General features: G+C 36.3%; 1 protein-coding gene across 1 annotated transcript in view; it reads left to right on the top strand.

The window, feature by feature from the left end:
* Positions 1-15602, top strand: part of LOC306875478 (adhesion G protein-coupled receptor D2) — a 91866-nt gene that overhangs the window by 65094 nt on the left and 11170 nt on the right. Inside the window, exon 24 of the mRNA XM_079426089.1 lies at positions 7810-7892. Within this exon, the coding sequence (XP_079282215.1) occupies positions 7810-7892 (83 nt within the window). The remainder of the gene's footprint in view (positions 1-7809; positions 7893-15602) is intronic.

Genomic DNA, 15602 nt, shown 5'->3' with positions numbered 1-15602 from the left:
GTATGCAATTTTTGTGAAAGTTACAGAATTATGGAAAACCTCATTCACTACTGTAATAAGGTACTGTAATATCATACACTAGTGTAAAGGGGAAAATATCAATTACATATTAATTATGCTGATTTTTAATATAATAATAATAATAATGATTATTATTATAAAAAGGTGACATGTTCAGGATGTGGTCTTACATTACTGTATTACAATTTTATATAATGAATGTTTTATTATAAACAATATTTAAAATTTAAAATACACCAATGTAATAATATATTATAATTTACCCAATATTTTATGCTATTATTAGTACTTATTAGTGTAGCTATTAGTGTATATAGTCATTGGTTTAACAGCATGCTAATATGTCTACTCATTTGAACTGTGATTGTTAGTTGGTGCTGAACAGTTTTTTTTTGTGTGCTACACAAATAAACGTTAATTTCACCCTCAAATATTGTTTTGAAACAAATTATTTCTATCATGCTTAGAAATTGGCTGCCTATGTAGATAGCAGACAGTGAGACAGCTCACTAGCTTTTGGAATGGACCTAACAGAGCTTGTTGAATTAGTATTAAAACTAAGTTTCATGAAATTGCCTTATGCACTTGAAAGTTTACGCCAAGATCATAGTCTCTCAATATCACAATCAACTGTCCACACCATTGTGCAGTCTGCCATCTCAGGTAAACTCCCACCAGGTGTCACTTAATCCTGCTTGTGACGCCAACCAGACCTTGTCCCTTCAGGGGTGACCTCCTTGAGGTCATCGTGTCACACCCCTGTCCCTCAAAGAGCTCCCCAACAAGAATCACGGAAGGGGGTGTTTTAAAGGGTCGGTGAGGGGGTTGTAAAGGTAGTATGAGTTTGAGCGTCAGGGTGGGGGTGACAGCGCTGGAAACCAATGGTGCATCAAGACACTTCTACCCCGCCACGGTGGTCATAGATCAGGGCAGGGCTGCTGGCGGACCGGGTGAGGGTGACAGGGGAATAACATCCCTTTCTCCTCAATCGACAGGGCCCATAACTCCTGCCTCCCCAGGGACAGATTGAGAAAGGCAATAGCCAGGGGCTGTGAAGCAGAGATGCTTGGGAGAATTGAAAGTTAAAGAAGCAGGAGCGGAATGTGTTTTTTTTTCGTGCACACTTGGGCCCGCTCTTGCTATCTTCTATCATTTTTTTTACCACTCCCTACCACTGAGGGAAATAATTTTTCCCAGTTTTTCCAGAACAAGTCCACTGCGTACTACAACATTATGTTTCTTGCCCAATTTAAATGCATGCCCGAGGACGCAAGGAAAGCGTTGGGAAGTGTACTTCCGCGGCATCCCTTGTTTGTATGCCAGCATGTAGACCGTGAAGCCTGCAGTGATAGTGCTGTGTCAGGACCAAAGTGGAGTGCCAGCCTCCCGTTCCAGATTTTATAGCCTGATCAATTTCCCAGTGGCTTATTGAATGCCTTTTAAATGGCTTTTTTATTTTCAATTATAACCTACTGTGTCTCGCCTGCCACAGTGGGCCAACATTTGCACTGCCGGATAATTTAAAACCCTACTTTAGGAAATTATGCATTTTATATCGCCTAAATTTACAATCCCCGACCCAGCGACAGTAAAAGGCAAAGTAACCGAAAGGATTTTTGCGTATGTCGTTAATGATTGCATCGGTAAGTATTTGTTTGCGGCTAACTGGCACATCCACATATTGACGAATGAGCTACGTGAACCATCCATCCTTATTGGAGATTTATCTGCTTATTAAATCGAACTTGCTTTCAGATGCCATTATCAAGTTGATGGAAGCAATAGCAGATTGAAGTACCTCTGGCGAACGACCCAAAGTTAGACAGGTGCATCGAAGTGCCCTCGCCCGCGTCTCAACCAACCCTCCTTATCCCAAGCACGCCAAGCAACCTGAAGGTGAAAGAAGTGCTCACCGGAGCTCATTGGAAAGTAGAAATGACAGTAAATTTTTCACCCTCCCTCTCCCTCGCTCTTCCATGAGATGGGAGATCTTGTTATAGCAGTCAGGATGAGAGGGGGTCAGGGCAGCAAGCCGGCGTGCGCCTGTTGATGATTGAGGAAAAGAGGATTAAATTCATTCTGCTCTCGGCACTTTGTCAAGTGCCAGTAGCTTACCGTTGAGAGCCAGTCACCCATCACCATGTTACGACCTCAGAGGTCAGCGGCGGGCTATAAATCAGCGAGGAGAGAGGTTGCGGTGATGCTGCAGAGCTGAAGAGAGCTGATGCGACTATTGTCTTCGCCGTGCCCCCCCCCCCCCATTTCCACCCGTATGAAGCTGAGGAACCAAGGCCTGCATAAAAATGATGCCCAGCCCTTCACCACGTGTTGCTGCTTCACGAAAAAACCCTGAACTGCATGGAATAAAGTCTTCTGCACCTTTACTTGATTAGATTGTTTATTGCGACGTGGGCTACTTTGTAAGTGCCCTCATTCTACTCATGCAAAGTATTGATTTTTGTTCTGTAATGAAGGATTCCGTAAGTGACAATGTTTTTGATTACTCGCGACAAACCTCCTTAGAGTATTAATTAAAACGGCAGCAGATGTGCAGGTGTGGGAAATCATTAGAAAGAGGCCCCAGTCTGTGGACAAGTCCCTCTCCCAGCATGCAACGGCTCTGCATGGCAAATAGGACGCCTGAGAGGGAACACGCACCTCGCAAGTTCATCTCAAGAACAAGTACAAAAAAATGCAAGCATGAATGTATTTATCTGGGCGACTTCTTGGGCGGTTTATCCTGTTCGTTTTTCGAGCTGAAACTCTAGATTGGTACACGTGAATTGTTTTGCTTAAACAAGGTTGTCAAAATTTTGGACAGAGCTGCGTTTCCATCGGCATTCGACTGGACGATTCCAACGCAAACAATGGACGAACGTCAATACGACGTTTTCCTCCACTCTTCACGTTAATTGATATATCATGAAATGATCGATTTCTTATGTACCCATGTGCTAGCGTTTTTCTCGGCGCACTGGGAGAGAGCACTAGGAAAGGGGATCTGGTTGGTCAGCTCCTGCTTTCAATATTTGCTCCTATTAAACTGTGATTATCCTGCAGTGCCTGGCTTCTTTCAAAGTTGAAGAAAGAGAGAGTAGGCCAAGACAACACGTTTTTTTTTCTTCCAGAAAGTAAAAACTTCCTGACAGCTCTGAAGGTTTGCCAGGTCTTCTGAAATTGTTGAATACCTCATGTCAGCTCATTTTGAGCTATATATATTGACATTTGCAGATGTAGAAACTAAAATCAGCTTGAGAAAAGGATGAGACATTTTAAGATTTTTTTTTTTTTCAATTTCCCAATAGTGCCTTGTACTATGAGACTTCACAGGACTGATATGTAGTTACCTTTTAACACACATTTTTTGGTGTTTCACATTATAGCTGTTACTATATAGTTTTTTCAGCGCAACTGATGGCCAAAGTATCCTTGGTCTACTACATTTGATATCATGCATGACATATTTCTTGCAATTTTGAGTTTATAATCTCGTAGTTCTGACTGTTTCTCACAATTCCAAGTTAATATCTCGCAATTCTCTTTTTTCACCACTTAATAAAAAAAGTAATTGCAAATTTTTATCTTGGAATTCAGATTTTATTTCTTGCAGTTGCGAGTTTAAGTTGCACAATTCTGAGTTCATATTTTACAATTCTGACTTTTCTTCTGTGAATTGCGAGTTCTTCAGAATTTGAGACTTTATATCTCGCAATTCTGAGTTTATATCTCACAATTCTGAGTTTATATCTCACAATTCTGACAAAATGTTGGAATTTTTAGATAAAAAGTCACAAATACCTTTTATTTATTTATTTTTGTTCTGTGGTGGAAACTGCTTCCATCATTTCTGTACAGTTATGAGCTATGGAAATGTCTTTGCACTCTAAACTAGAGCTGCACATATTTCTTAAAGATATTTTTACAGGTAAAAATCTAAGTATACTTGGCCTTGGAATACTGTATTAACCAATCAGCATCAAGGGTCTGTTTATAACATTTTAGTCACAAAAAAAACCTTCTGCTTCTCAGTCATCCAGTAGTAAAACAAACAAAAGAGCAACAAAAGAGCTTTTCATTGTCCCTTGAGATTATGCAGGTATTTCATTCTCAGTTTCTGCAATCTTCAGATATCTGCCAGCATGCCTGCCTGATCGCAATGAATTGAACAGATGGTTCATAACTAAATCTGCCTTTGGGTTTTACACTCAGTTTACCTTTGGCTGTTTACCTCAACTGGTACTATTTTATCAAGAATACTTTGAGATCTGGGCCAGTGTTGAAACCTTGAAGTTTCTAAAGTGCTGATGTAAGACTGACAAGAAACCATGTGTTCAGAAAGTAACAAAGCAATGGCAGACAAGGGAGCATTTTAGAAACCTGGTTGGAAACAATCCTGTTGCGTTTATCACTGCTGTACTGTCACAAGATTTTTTTTTTTTTTTTTACAGCCTACGTTCTCTCAAGTGTTTTTTTTTGCTTTTTGGAGCTTAATAAAAGACTTATTTTCTCCCTTCTGATTTGTCTCCTCAAAGAGATACTTCATATCTCAGAAAAGCCTGGAGAAGCTGAAGCTCGTGTCGCTGAACGCACACTGACACTTCCACAAACTCAGTTTATAGACGTTTTGACACGTCAGAATGATGGACTCCTTGAATGCGCTGAACTCTCTCCTCTGGACACCCCTTTCACGCTCCCTCTCTCCTTTCAGCCCTTCATCCCTCCATTTCCACCCATGTAGATGAGACAGAGATAGATGAAGATATTTCTGATGGGCAACACACCAAATGAGTTCTGGCTGCCCCAGCCCACCCTCCTTTGCAGGAGATTAATCCTGTCGCAGGACGCTTGCCGACCATGACAGTCCTGTGTTGAGGAGGCTATTATTTGGAGACAAAATTGAGTTTACTTACTGTAGCTAAGTCTGAGATATATATATATATATATATATATATATATATATATATATATATTTTGGATGCAGTTAATCTATCTATCTATATATATATATATATATATACATATACATATACATATATATATATATATATATATATATATATATATATATATATAATACTGATTAATTGCATCCAAAATAAAAGTTTTTGTTTACATAATATGTGTATGTACTGTGTATATTTATTATGTATATACACATGCGGTCAGAATTGTTGGTACCCTTGGTAAATATGAAAGAAGGCTGTGAAAATAAACCTGCATTATTAATCCTTTTGATGTTTTATTTTTTTTAAATCACAAAAAAATCGAACCTTTCATTGAACTAAAACAATGAGTAAAATATTTCTGAAATATATTCCCATTCATATTCACAATTTTGAGCACTCCAGGGTGATTATGAACATCAAATTATCCAGCCATGGCTTCCTGTTTCACAGAAATATAAATAGGAGGGAAAACAAAGCCTGAATTCCCTTAATCATCCATCACAATGAGAAAAACCAAATAATATATTTCTGATGTGCAGCAAAAGATAATTGAGCTTCACAAATTAGTGAAGTGGTTTTAAGAAAAGAGCTAGAGCAGTGAAAATTTCCATTTCCACCATCAGGCCAATAATTAAGAATTTCCAATCAACTAAAGATGTTACAAATCTGCCTGGAAGACGACGTGTGTCTGTATCATCCTAATGCACAGTGAGAAGGAGAGTTTGAGTGGCTAAAGACTCTCCAGGGACCACAGCTGGAGAATTGCCGAAAATAGTTGAGTTTCAGGGTCAGAAAACCTAAAAAAAAAAAAAAAAAAAAATCAATCAGCACCTGCATCACCAGATGTTGTTTGGTAGGATTTCAAGAAAAAAAATCAAGAAAAGAAAATGCTCTCATCCAAACACAAACTCCAACATATTCAGTTGTCAGACACGACTGGAACTTCCAATGGGACTGGCATCTATTGTCAGATGTAACTAAAAAATGAGATTTTTAGCAGCAAACACTCAAGATGAGTTTGGTGAACACAGGGATAAAAAGTACCCCATGTGTACAATGAAATATACTGCTGTATTTTTAATGTTGTGGGCCTATATTTCTGCTGGAGGTCCTGGACATCTTGTTTAGACATCATGGATTCTATCAAATACCAACAGATAAAAAATCAACAAGTGACTGACTCTGTTAGAAATCTTATAACGGGCCATTTTTGGGTCTTTCAACACAAACACAAACCTCAAAAACAACACAAAATTGGGTAACTGAGCACAAAACCAAGCTTCTGCTATGGCCATTCTAGTCCTCTGACCTGAACCCTGTAGAAAATGAGTGAGGTGAACTGAAGAGAAGAAGCACCGTCATGGAGCTGGGAATCTAAAGGATCTGGAGTGAGTCTAGATGAAGGAATGGTCTCTGAGCTCTTGTCAGGTGTTTTCTAACCTCATCAGGCATCATAGGAGGAAATGTAGAGCTGTTAAACTGGCAAATGGAAGTTTCAAAAAGTATTGAATAAAAGAGTGCCGTTAATTGTGTCCAATGTGTATTAGAGAAAAATATTTATTTCATAATGATATCAATACCATTTTAAATTCTTATTCTCCAATGAAAGGTTAGATTTTTGTGAATTTTGTAAATAAAAGATAAAAAGGATTAACAATGCAGACTTATTTTCACAGCCTTCTATGATCACATTTATCATGGGTACCAACAATTCTGACCATGTGTGTACATATAATACACACACATACATGTATATATTTAAGAAAGATATGCTATGTTTATATATTAATATATTATATAAATTATATGAATATCAATAAATACATGTAAATATCTTCAAAATATATACTGTATGTGTTTGTATTTATATACACACATACACACACACACATATATATATATATATATATACATTTATATGTGTGTGTGTGTTTAGGTTTTAATTTTCCATTTTCGAGTTTACTGTTTTGCTTTATAATTTTATTAAGATTTTTATTAGCTTTAATTTTTTTTGTAATATTTTTTTTTACTATATATACTATAAAAATAAAACTGTGTGTGTGTGTGTGTGTGTGTATATATGCATGTATATATATATATACACACATACTGTACATGCATATATTTAAGAAAAATATGCTATGTTTATATATTAAATATATTTATATATAATAAATTATATGAATATCAATAAATACATGCAAATATTTTCTAAATATATACTTACACAAATCAGCTGTTCTTTGTATATGGAAGTCAATGAATGTTCGTTGTGAGGAATACCATTCTATAGCGCTTATCTGACTTCTCACTTCAATAGTAAGTGACTCTTGAATGAAGCATTACACTGGCACACAAAGGCTGGTGTATGTATTCAGGACATGCTGCTCACAGACCTAATGTCTTAGACTCGATGCGTATTACGAAGTGCCCCCAGATTTATGGGCACACAGAGACCCCACCAATTGGGGACTGAGTCCTCTGGGATGGGAGGCAAAGATTGTGCTCATCCCTATTCCCTACCATACTATCATAGCATCTAAACACAAGTCAGCCATAAATTTGAGAAATTTATGCCATAGTGGTGTTGTGTGTCTTTTTTCTGTGGCCGTTTGATAAAGGTTTTAAAAATATAGCTTGTACTATATTGATGCGCAGTGAAATATTAGCTTGCGCGATTGATTGTTGTGTTTTTTTTTCTTTTGGCTGGACAGTTGAGTAGAAGAGTTGCACCCAGTTTGATAAGCATTTTACAATTTGTGAATGGTTTATTTGTATCATCATGCAAATTTTAACCACAAATTTTTTTGTTTGCCACCTTCCTTGTCATGTGACTTCACAGGGCATCTGTCCCTCCCCTGTGTCCACGACAACTTAAATGAAGACCTGCGATGTCCTGTCACTGGTGTCCACCTCTCTGGACAGGTAAGGCCTCACACCACTTCTGTGGCCATCTATCAATAAGGATCCAAGGTTATTTGACATCTTAAAAGAAAATCAATTTGCTTTCTGTACAGTGTCACAAAAATGATATCAAACCCTTTGCTCGAAGTCAGAAATGTGTACGAGTGTCAATAGGTAATATATTGTTCGTACTTTTGGTTCTTATCAAGCAATTATGATTAAGTTACAATGATATTGAGCTTAAAATGATATTAAAGTAAGACTCCTATTTCAAAAAAGTAGCTTGTAGCAGGGTTTAGGTTTTTGAGCAAATCTTTTAAGTGAACAAATCTTTCTCCTTTAAAAAAAAAAACCTATATTAATACCAAAAATACCCCAAAAATAATTGAAAAAATTGGTTTAGTGGATGATTCAGTGACTCGCTCATAAATAAATAAATAACAAACAAATATTTTAAATGAACAAATTGTTCCTAAGTTCCTCCCTTTTTTAAAAATGTACAAATATTAATAAAAAAAAAACAATGAATTGGTTTAGTGAATGATTCAGTGACTTGCTCGTAACTAAATTACAAACACATCTTTTAAGTGAATGAGTAATTGTAAAGCTCCTCCTTTTTTTTAAAAAAGTGCCAAATTGAATACCAAAAAAAAAACCTAAATAAAGATTTGGTTTAGTGAATGATTTAGTGAATTTCTCACATAACTAAAAAAATAAATATTTTAAGTGCATGAATCATTCTTAAGTTCCTCCTTTAAAAAAAAAAATGTGCCAATTTTAATACCAAAAATAAATAAATGGATGAATGAATGAATAGATAAATAAATAAATAGGTTTAGTGAATGATTCAGCGACTTGCTCATAACTAAATAAAAGGTCAGTTTTAATACCAAAAATATGAATAAATAAAAGCATGTAATGAAAATGTTTACTGAATTATTTAATAATTTGCGCATGACAAGCACAACAGTGCTGTAACTTGCAGAAAGTCAATGAATTGAGGAACAAATCTGAATAAATCAAAAGAGTAACTAAGTTGAATCAAAATCCCAACTACTTGTACACTGTTGCTATCAAAAACGTCTTTTTTTATTTTATATAAAATATAACATCAGATTACAGTATGTAAAACAAACAGCATTTTCTAGTTCAAATGTAGCATTTTAGTTATTATTCAAAATTGATATGAAGCGTCTTAAAATCACTGGGATGGTAAAAAAAAAAATCATTTATAATAATAAAGTAATTGAGTATCATCTTCACTTAAAAACTTGGTACACTGAGAGGAAGCAGAGTGATGATCAAAGACAGCAGCCCTCTGGTGGCCAACAAAAAAATGATGTCCCTATCTGTTGTGTCAGACTGGTAGATTTATTATTACACTCTAAACTTCTGATTGCATTTCATAAAATGACTTCCCTCTCATATCATACTTCAGCTTCGCATATTTTGTGTTCGTTTGGGTGGTCTCTGTCTGGTCTGAGAGATAATGTGTTCTGACCATTGCTTTTCCCTTTTTTGCTCACTAAACAGAAATCTAATACCAGAGTATACATAATCTTATTCACACTTGAGGCTTCACATGGAAATTTCCAGATTCCCCGTGGTGTGAATCAATTTGAAGTGTACACAGTGCATGAGGCACCCTGTCAAGGGCAAGGTCACAGGCCCGGTTCCTGCTTGAGAGGAGAGGAGAGGAGGGCGGGGCTTACTGATAATTGGCAGTTTGGTGTGAACCGGCATTCTGTCATAGTGTGACACATCCCATGATGCAAGAGTCATAATCACTCTCAGCTGTGAGACAGCAGTCTGTTCACACTCTTACCCGGTCAGATCATCTCCGGCACTGAGATCTCCACATGTTGAAGTTTTTTGTTTTGCTTTGTTTGGGGTTTTTTTTCCAATCAGGTTTGCCAAACTGTCCACCTTAGAAATCACTGCATAGTTGCAAAGTGTTTTGTGTGTTTATTTTATTTTATTTTTCAAACAGGTTTACTCCTTGACTAATGTTGCTTCGCATTGCTCAAAAATGAGATAAATTATTATAGTATTTATTTATTATTGATTTTAGTTTTGTTTGTTTTGATTTGTTTTGCCTTTTTCATTTTTTAAACACTTCACCCTTTAGCTAATATTGCTGTCAGAATGGTCAAAAATTAAAGAAATTATTTTATTAACTTTCTTTCTTTCTAAATAAATTACAGAAATTATTTTATTAATTTTTCTTTCTTTCTTTCTTTCTTTCTTTTCTTCCTTCCTTCCTTCCTTCCTTACTTCCAAACTTCCTTCCAAACTTCCAAACAGGTTTTTCAGACACTTTGTTGTTTTGGCACCCACCCCCACCTCCCCGGACAATTTTTTCTCAGACACCAAGTGGTTGCTCTTTTGGGATGAGCAATTATTTTATTTTACATGTATTTGTTTTTTCGTTTACAACAATATTTATTACTTTCATTAAAAAAAAAAAAAATTATTACTTTTGGAAAGTATTTATCACAGCATTATTTGACCCAGAGGAGGACTGGCCGACAGGCAAGTATGCTCTTATATGTAACAAGAGCTCTCTCGGCCTTACTGCACTGTAGCAGGTGGCCCAGTCAGCAACCCCTGAACATGGACTGCAGCCCTTCTAGAACCTTTATGAACTTCCGCCAGTGTGTCAATCACTAAGTGAGTGGCAGGGCTTCCTGTTTTGGTCGTGTGAGGTTACACATCCTGGCAGGGGAGCTGCTGTCAGCCACAGGACCTTGTGCTAGTCGTGTCTCCCACAAACACACACACACACACACACTTTTTCAGCCCCACAAGGATTCTCCTGACTTGCGGACTATTGACACACCAGCGGAGGTGCTGCACTGATTCCTGTTTTACTTCACACCTGCACGGTGCTGTCAGGACTTCTTTCCCGGCCACATGAGAGGTCAATCACGCTTCAGTCAAAACTAATTAAACATTTTTTGTGCCAAAAGAAAGAAAATGAATCCCTGATAGAGAGGAGAAACTGCAGAATGACAAAAATTAAATGTTTGCCAGTAAACACCTGAATAACTGCTAGTCTCGAAAATATTTTTAAATTAAAATTTTGTCCTTGTTTGTCGTTTTTCCTTCACATATATTGTATTTTGGGGCTCTTACGTTTCAACTGGCTGCATGTTTTATCTTTTTGCATGTGACATAAATCAGATGCCATACCTTAGATTTTGAAACCTTATATTTGGAAGTTTTCCCAATTTTATTCATAGCAGAGTGGAGACTGGACAGGATAAGATGTGGGAATGGGATTAGAAGGCAGCCATCGAATCGTTTTAATATCTGAAGTGAATATATAGATCAAGTGACTAGATACCCTCCAGGTTTTAAAGACCTTCTTTGGAAAAGGTTCTTTGCACAAAATGTTCTCATTAACTGAAAATTTGCAAGTTATGACAGTGTGCATGACTTTGTCTATCATTTGGAAGCATCCTAAGCATCCTAAAAACTGTCAGGTTTAAATGTCCTGGAAATCTCAATCCAAATGCTGTGTAGCATAACTGACCAATTAGCCTGTTTTAAACAGCATTTGATTGGATCAATGAGGCCTAGCTCCTCAAAGACTTGCTAAAGAGTTTCTTTCCTCTAAAGATCGGATTACTGCTGTTGCTGATGAGTGATAGTAATTAACTGGCACACAACAATTTTTCAACCCTATTTTCCTTGAGCTAAATTTTTATATACATATTTTAATATACATGTAGATCTATTTTATATATTAATGGATTTACATTAATATTTGTTATGTTTATGGATCTTTTATTTTTTCTGTTTTATTTATTCATTTATAATTTACATTTATATGTATTTTTTGTGTATATTAATTTTTTTTTTAATTTTATATTATACACACACATATATATATATATATGTATGTATATAGTGGATCTGTATTTATATATACACTCACCTAAAGGATTATTAGGAACACCTGTTCAATTTCTCATTAATGCAATTATCTAATCAACCAATCACATGGCAGTTGCTTCAATGCATTTAGGGGTGTGGTCCTGGTCAAGACAATCTCCTGAACTCCAAACTGAATGTCAGAATGGGAAAGAAAGGTGATTTAAGCAATTTTGAGCGTGGCATGGTTGTTGGTGCCAGACGGTCCGGTCTGAGTATTTCACAATCTGCTCAGTTACTGGGATTTTCACGCACAACCATTTCTAGGGTTTACAAAGAATGGTGTGAAAAGGGAAAAACATCCAGTATGCGGCAGTCCTGAAAATGCCTTGTTGATGCTAGAGGTCAGAGGAGAATGGGCCGACTGATTCATGCTGATAGAAGAGCAACTTTGACTGAAATAACCACTCGTTACAACCGAGGTATGCAGCAAAGCATTTGTGAAGCCACAACACGCACAACCTTGAGGCGGATGGGCTACAACAGCAGAAGACCCCACCGGGTACCACTCATCTCCACTACAAATAGGAAAAAGAGGCTACAATTTGCACAAGCTCACCAAAATTGGACGGTTGAAGACTGGAAAAATGTTGCCTGGTCTGATGAGTCTCGATTTCTGTTGAGACATTCAGATGGTAGAGTCAGAATTTGGCGTAAACAGAATGAGAACATGGATCCATCATGCCTTGTTACCACTGTGCAGGCTGGTGGTGGTGGTGTAATGGTGTGGGGGATGTTTTCTTGGCACACTTTAGGCCCCTTAGTGCCAATTGGGCATCGTTTAAATGCCACGGCCTACCTGAGCATTGTTTCTGACCATGTCCATCCCTTTATGACCACCATGTACCCATCCTCTGATGGCTACTTCCAGCAGGATAATGCACCATGTCACAAAGCTCGAATCATTTCAAATTGGTTTCTTGAACATGACAATGAGTTCACTGTACTAAAATGACCCCCACAGTCACCAGATCTCAACCCAATAGAGCATCTTTGGGATGTGGTGGAACGGGAGCTTCGTGCCCTGGATGTGCATCCCACAAATCTCCATCAACTGCAAGATGCTATCCTATCAATATGGGCCAACATTTCTAAAGAATGCTTTCAGCACCTTGTTGAATCAATGCCACGTAGAATTAAGGCAGTTCTGAAGGCGAAAGGGGGTCAAACACAGTATTAGTATGGTGTTCCTAATAATCCTTTAGGTGAGTGTATATATATATAAAATATACATATAGATCCATTTTATGTTTATGGATCTGTTTTTTGTCAGTTATTTTTTTAATTTACATTTAAATGTATTTTTATATGTGTATGTGCATATATATATATATATATATATATATATATATATATGTATATGTATATGTATATATATATATATATGTATATATACATTTATAAAAATTTGAAAATATAAAATTTACAAGCATATAAGAAAAATCTGCATAATACAATATGCAATCTAAAATGATAAAAATGACAAACACACCTAACAAAATGACTAAATGTCTGAAATACTGAAACTGAAATACATGGAGCTTTTCCTTCACCACTGTAACGTGCTGCTTTTGCAAGGTTCTTTTCAAAGTGACTGGCAGCCTTGTCACCTGACCTGAATACAGCGTGCTGATTCGCTAAAATGGACTTATCGGCTTCTGTTCACAAACAACAAGGGCGCTTGTCAGCTTCTGCAGTAAAACGTGAACTCGCGATGCCTTGAATATGGACAATACTGGCTTTTTTGACAAAATATGTTTAGGGTTCAGATCGTGCTATATGTGGGGAATAATGCACTAATCCACAGCATTCAGTTCATTTATATATATATATATATATATATATATATTATTATTATTATTATTAAAAAATCACACATATTCAACTTTTCACACATTTTAGCACAGGAAAAAAGCTTGGAATGTGTTGAACCTTCAATCCCACTGACAATAGACCAAAATAAAGAGGCATTTAGCTGAAAAACAATAACAAATATTTCAAACCTCAGAGTGCAGATGGACTCACCTCTCCCACACTCTTTGAACAGCCAGCCGTAAAGACCATTGTTTCACCTGAAACAATTCGTATTGAATCCTCGCCATGTTGTCTTTTTATTCTGGCTGTCCATTGGGGCCTGACTGTTAATATGCCATCACCATAGCTCACATCCTCGTTAGACACAGCAACCGATGAGGTTTCCTGTGGCTTGGGGGCATCGTCAGCAGGACACTTGCTCCTACCAATCTATCAGCGACGAGAGGAAGAGCGGCGCAGGGCTGTTATGTCACTCTGGAACGGCCACCTGAGCTCCTGTGACTAACTCCGCAGGAAGAAAGAAGCCAGACTGCAAACATCGGCCACTTTAGATCACGAAGGTCCATTGAGAGAGGCTACTGTACAGAAATTGTTTGTTGTGGAGACAGTTCTCCTTTTACAACCACATCTCCTGTCTTGTAAAGTGACAGTTCACCCAGTAATAGCGATCCGTGTTTATTTTTTCCCTAAAAAGGCACGTGTTGTTGTGAATGGAAGAGATAAAGTGAAAAATGGAAACGGCCATCCTGATGTCATCCGTACGGAGACGCGATGTTCATTAATCGTCACTTTGGGGATCTAAAGTCTGTTCATCTGTACCTCTTTACCCTGGTTCTGAATGTACTGTGTGGTCGAGCGTGTGATGGACATTTCCCCTTGTGATGTGGGTGGATTGGAGAGTGACACCTACTTCCACCCCCATTGGAGAGGAAGTTCCTATCAGAACACAACAGGAAAAGAAAAAAGAAAAACAAGCTGACATCTTTTCACTGATGAAGTCACTTCCTACAGGCCCTGTTGTGACCCTAGTCCAACCACCTACCTCCTACCCAGACTTGAGTTTGAGTTATGTGGGACGTTTTAGCAGGTAAAGCTTTTAGATCCGTGTCAGATCTTCATGCTTTTCTGCATTTATGATCTATGTTGACCTTTGAAGCAAATAGTACCCTCATAACATGCAACCTTATAACTCAAAGGTCTTGTGTTCAGATGCTGGAAGGACTGACCAGAAAGTTGCTGACCTCCTTTGTTTTCATTGTGTCCTTGCAACATGGTACTTGACCCCAGGTCACTCAAAGAGGACCATTCATGATGTAACGTGACTGTAAGCCATGTTAGAGCAAAAAAATCTGAATTAAATTACATTTCAAAGATAGTAAAAAAAAAAAGTAATGTAAATAAATAGACAATTAATTGTATTTATATAAAATAATATGTAATATTAGTACATTAAAACATAATTAGACTATTAATTGTAATTATACATGCAATATTGATATTGTAATGTTTAAAAAAATAATATCTTTACAAATAGTGTTTTAATTGTTCAATCATTTTAAATAATGAAATTGTTTCATACTATATTATTTTTATTTTAATATTGTATAATATATTATAATATTATTTAAATGTTATATTAAATAATTTAATCAGTATATAATATATAAATTATTTAATTATTTATTTGTTTCTACAGCTATAAATAATATTTTGAATATATAATAAAATATATTTAATATTATATTATGCCCTTTTGATGTAAATAAAATGTATAGGTATATAATGTATATACATTATCTAATATATATTAAATTTTTATATAATTTTATAATTACATATAATATTCATTAAGAAATATTGATTTACTAATTTTCTTTTTATATATATATATATATTTTAGTTCTAATATAGTTTTTCTTTTTTAATATAAACCTCAATCCTTGGCCGTAATAATTTAATAAGCTTAACATAAAAATTAAA

This window comes from Barbus barbus (assembly GCF_936440315.1).
Source record: "Barbus barbus genome assembly, chromosome: 9".
In the NCBI taxonomy this organism is placed as follows: Eukaryota; Metazoa; Chordata; class Actinopteri; order Cypriniformes; family Cyprinidae; genus Barbus; species Barbus barbus.
Note: the sequence above shows the minus strand (reverse complement) of the source record. Positions and strands in the feature narration are given on the sequence as shown.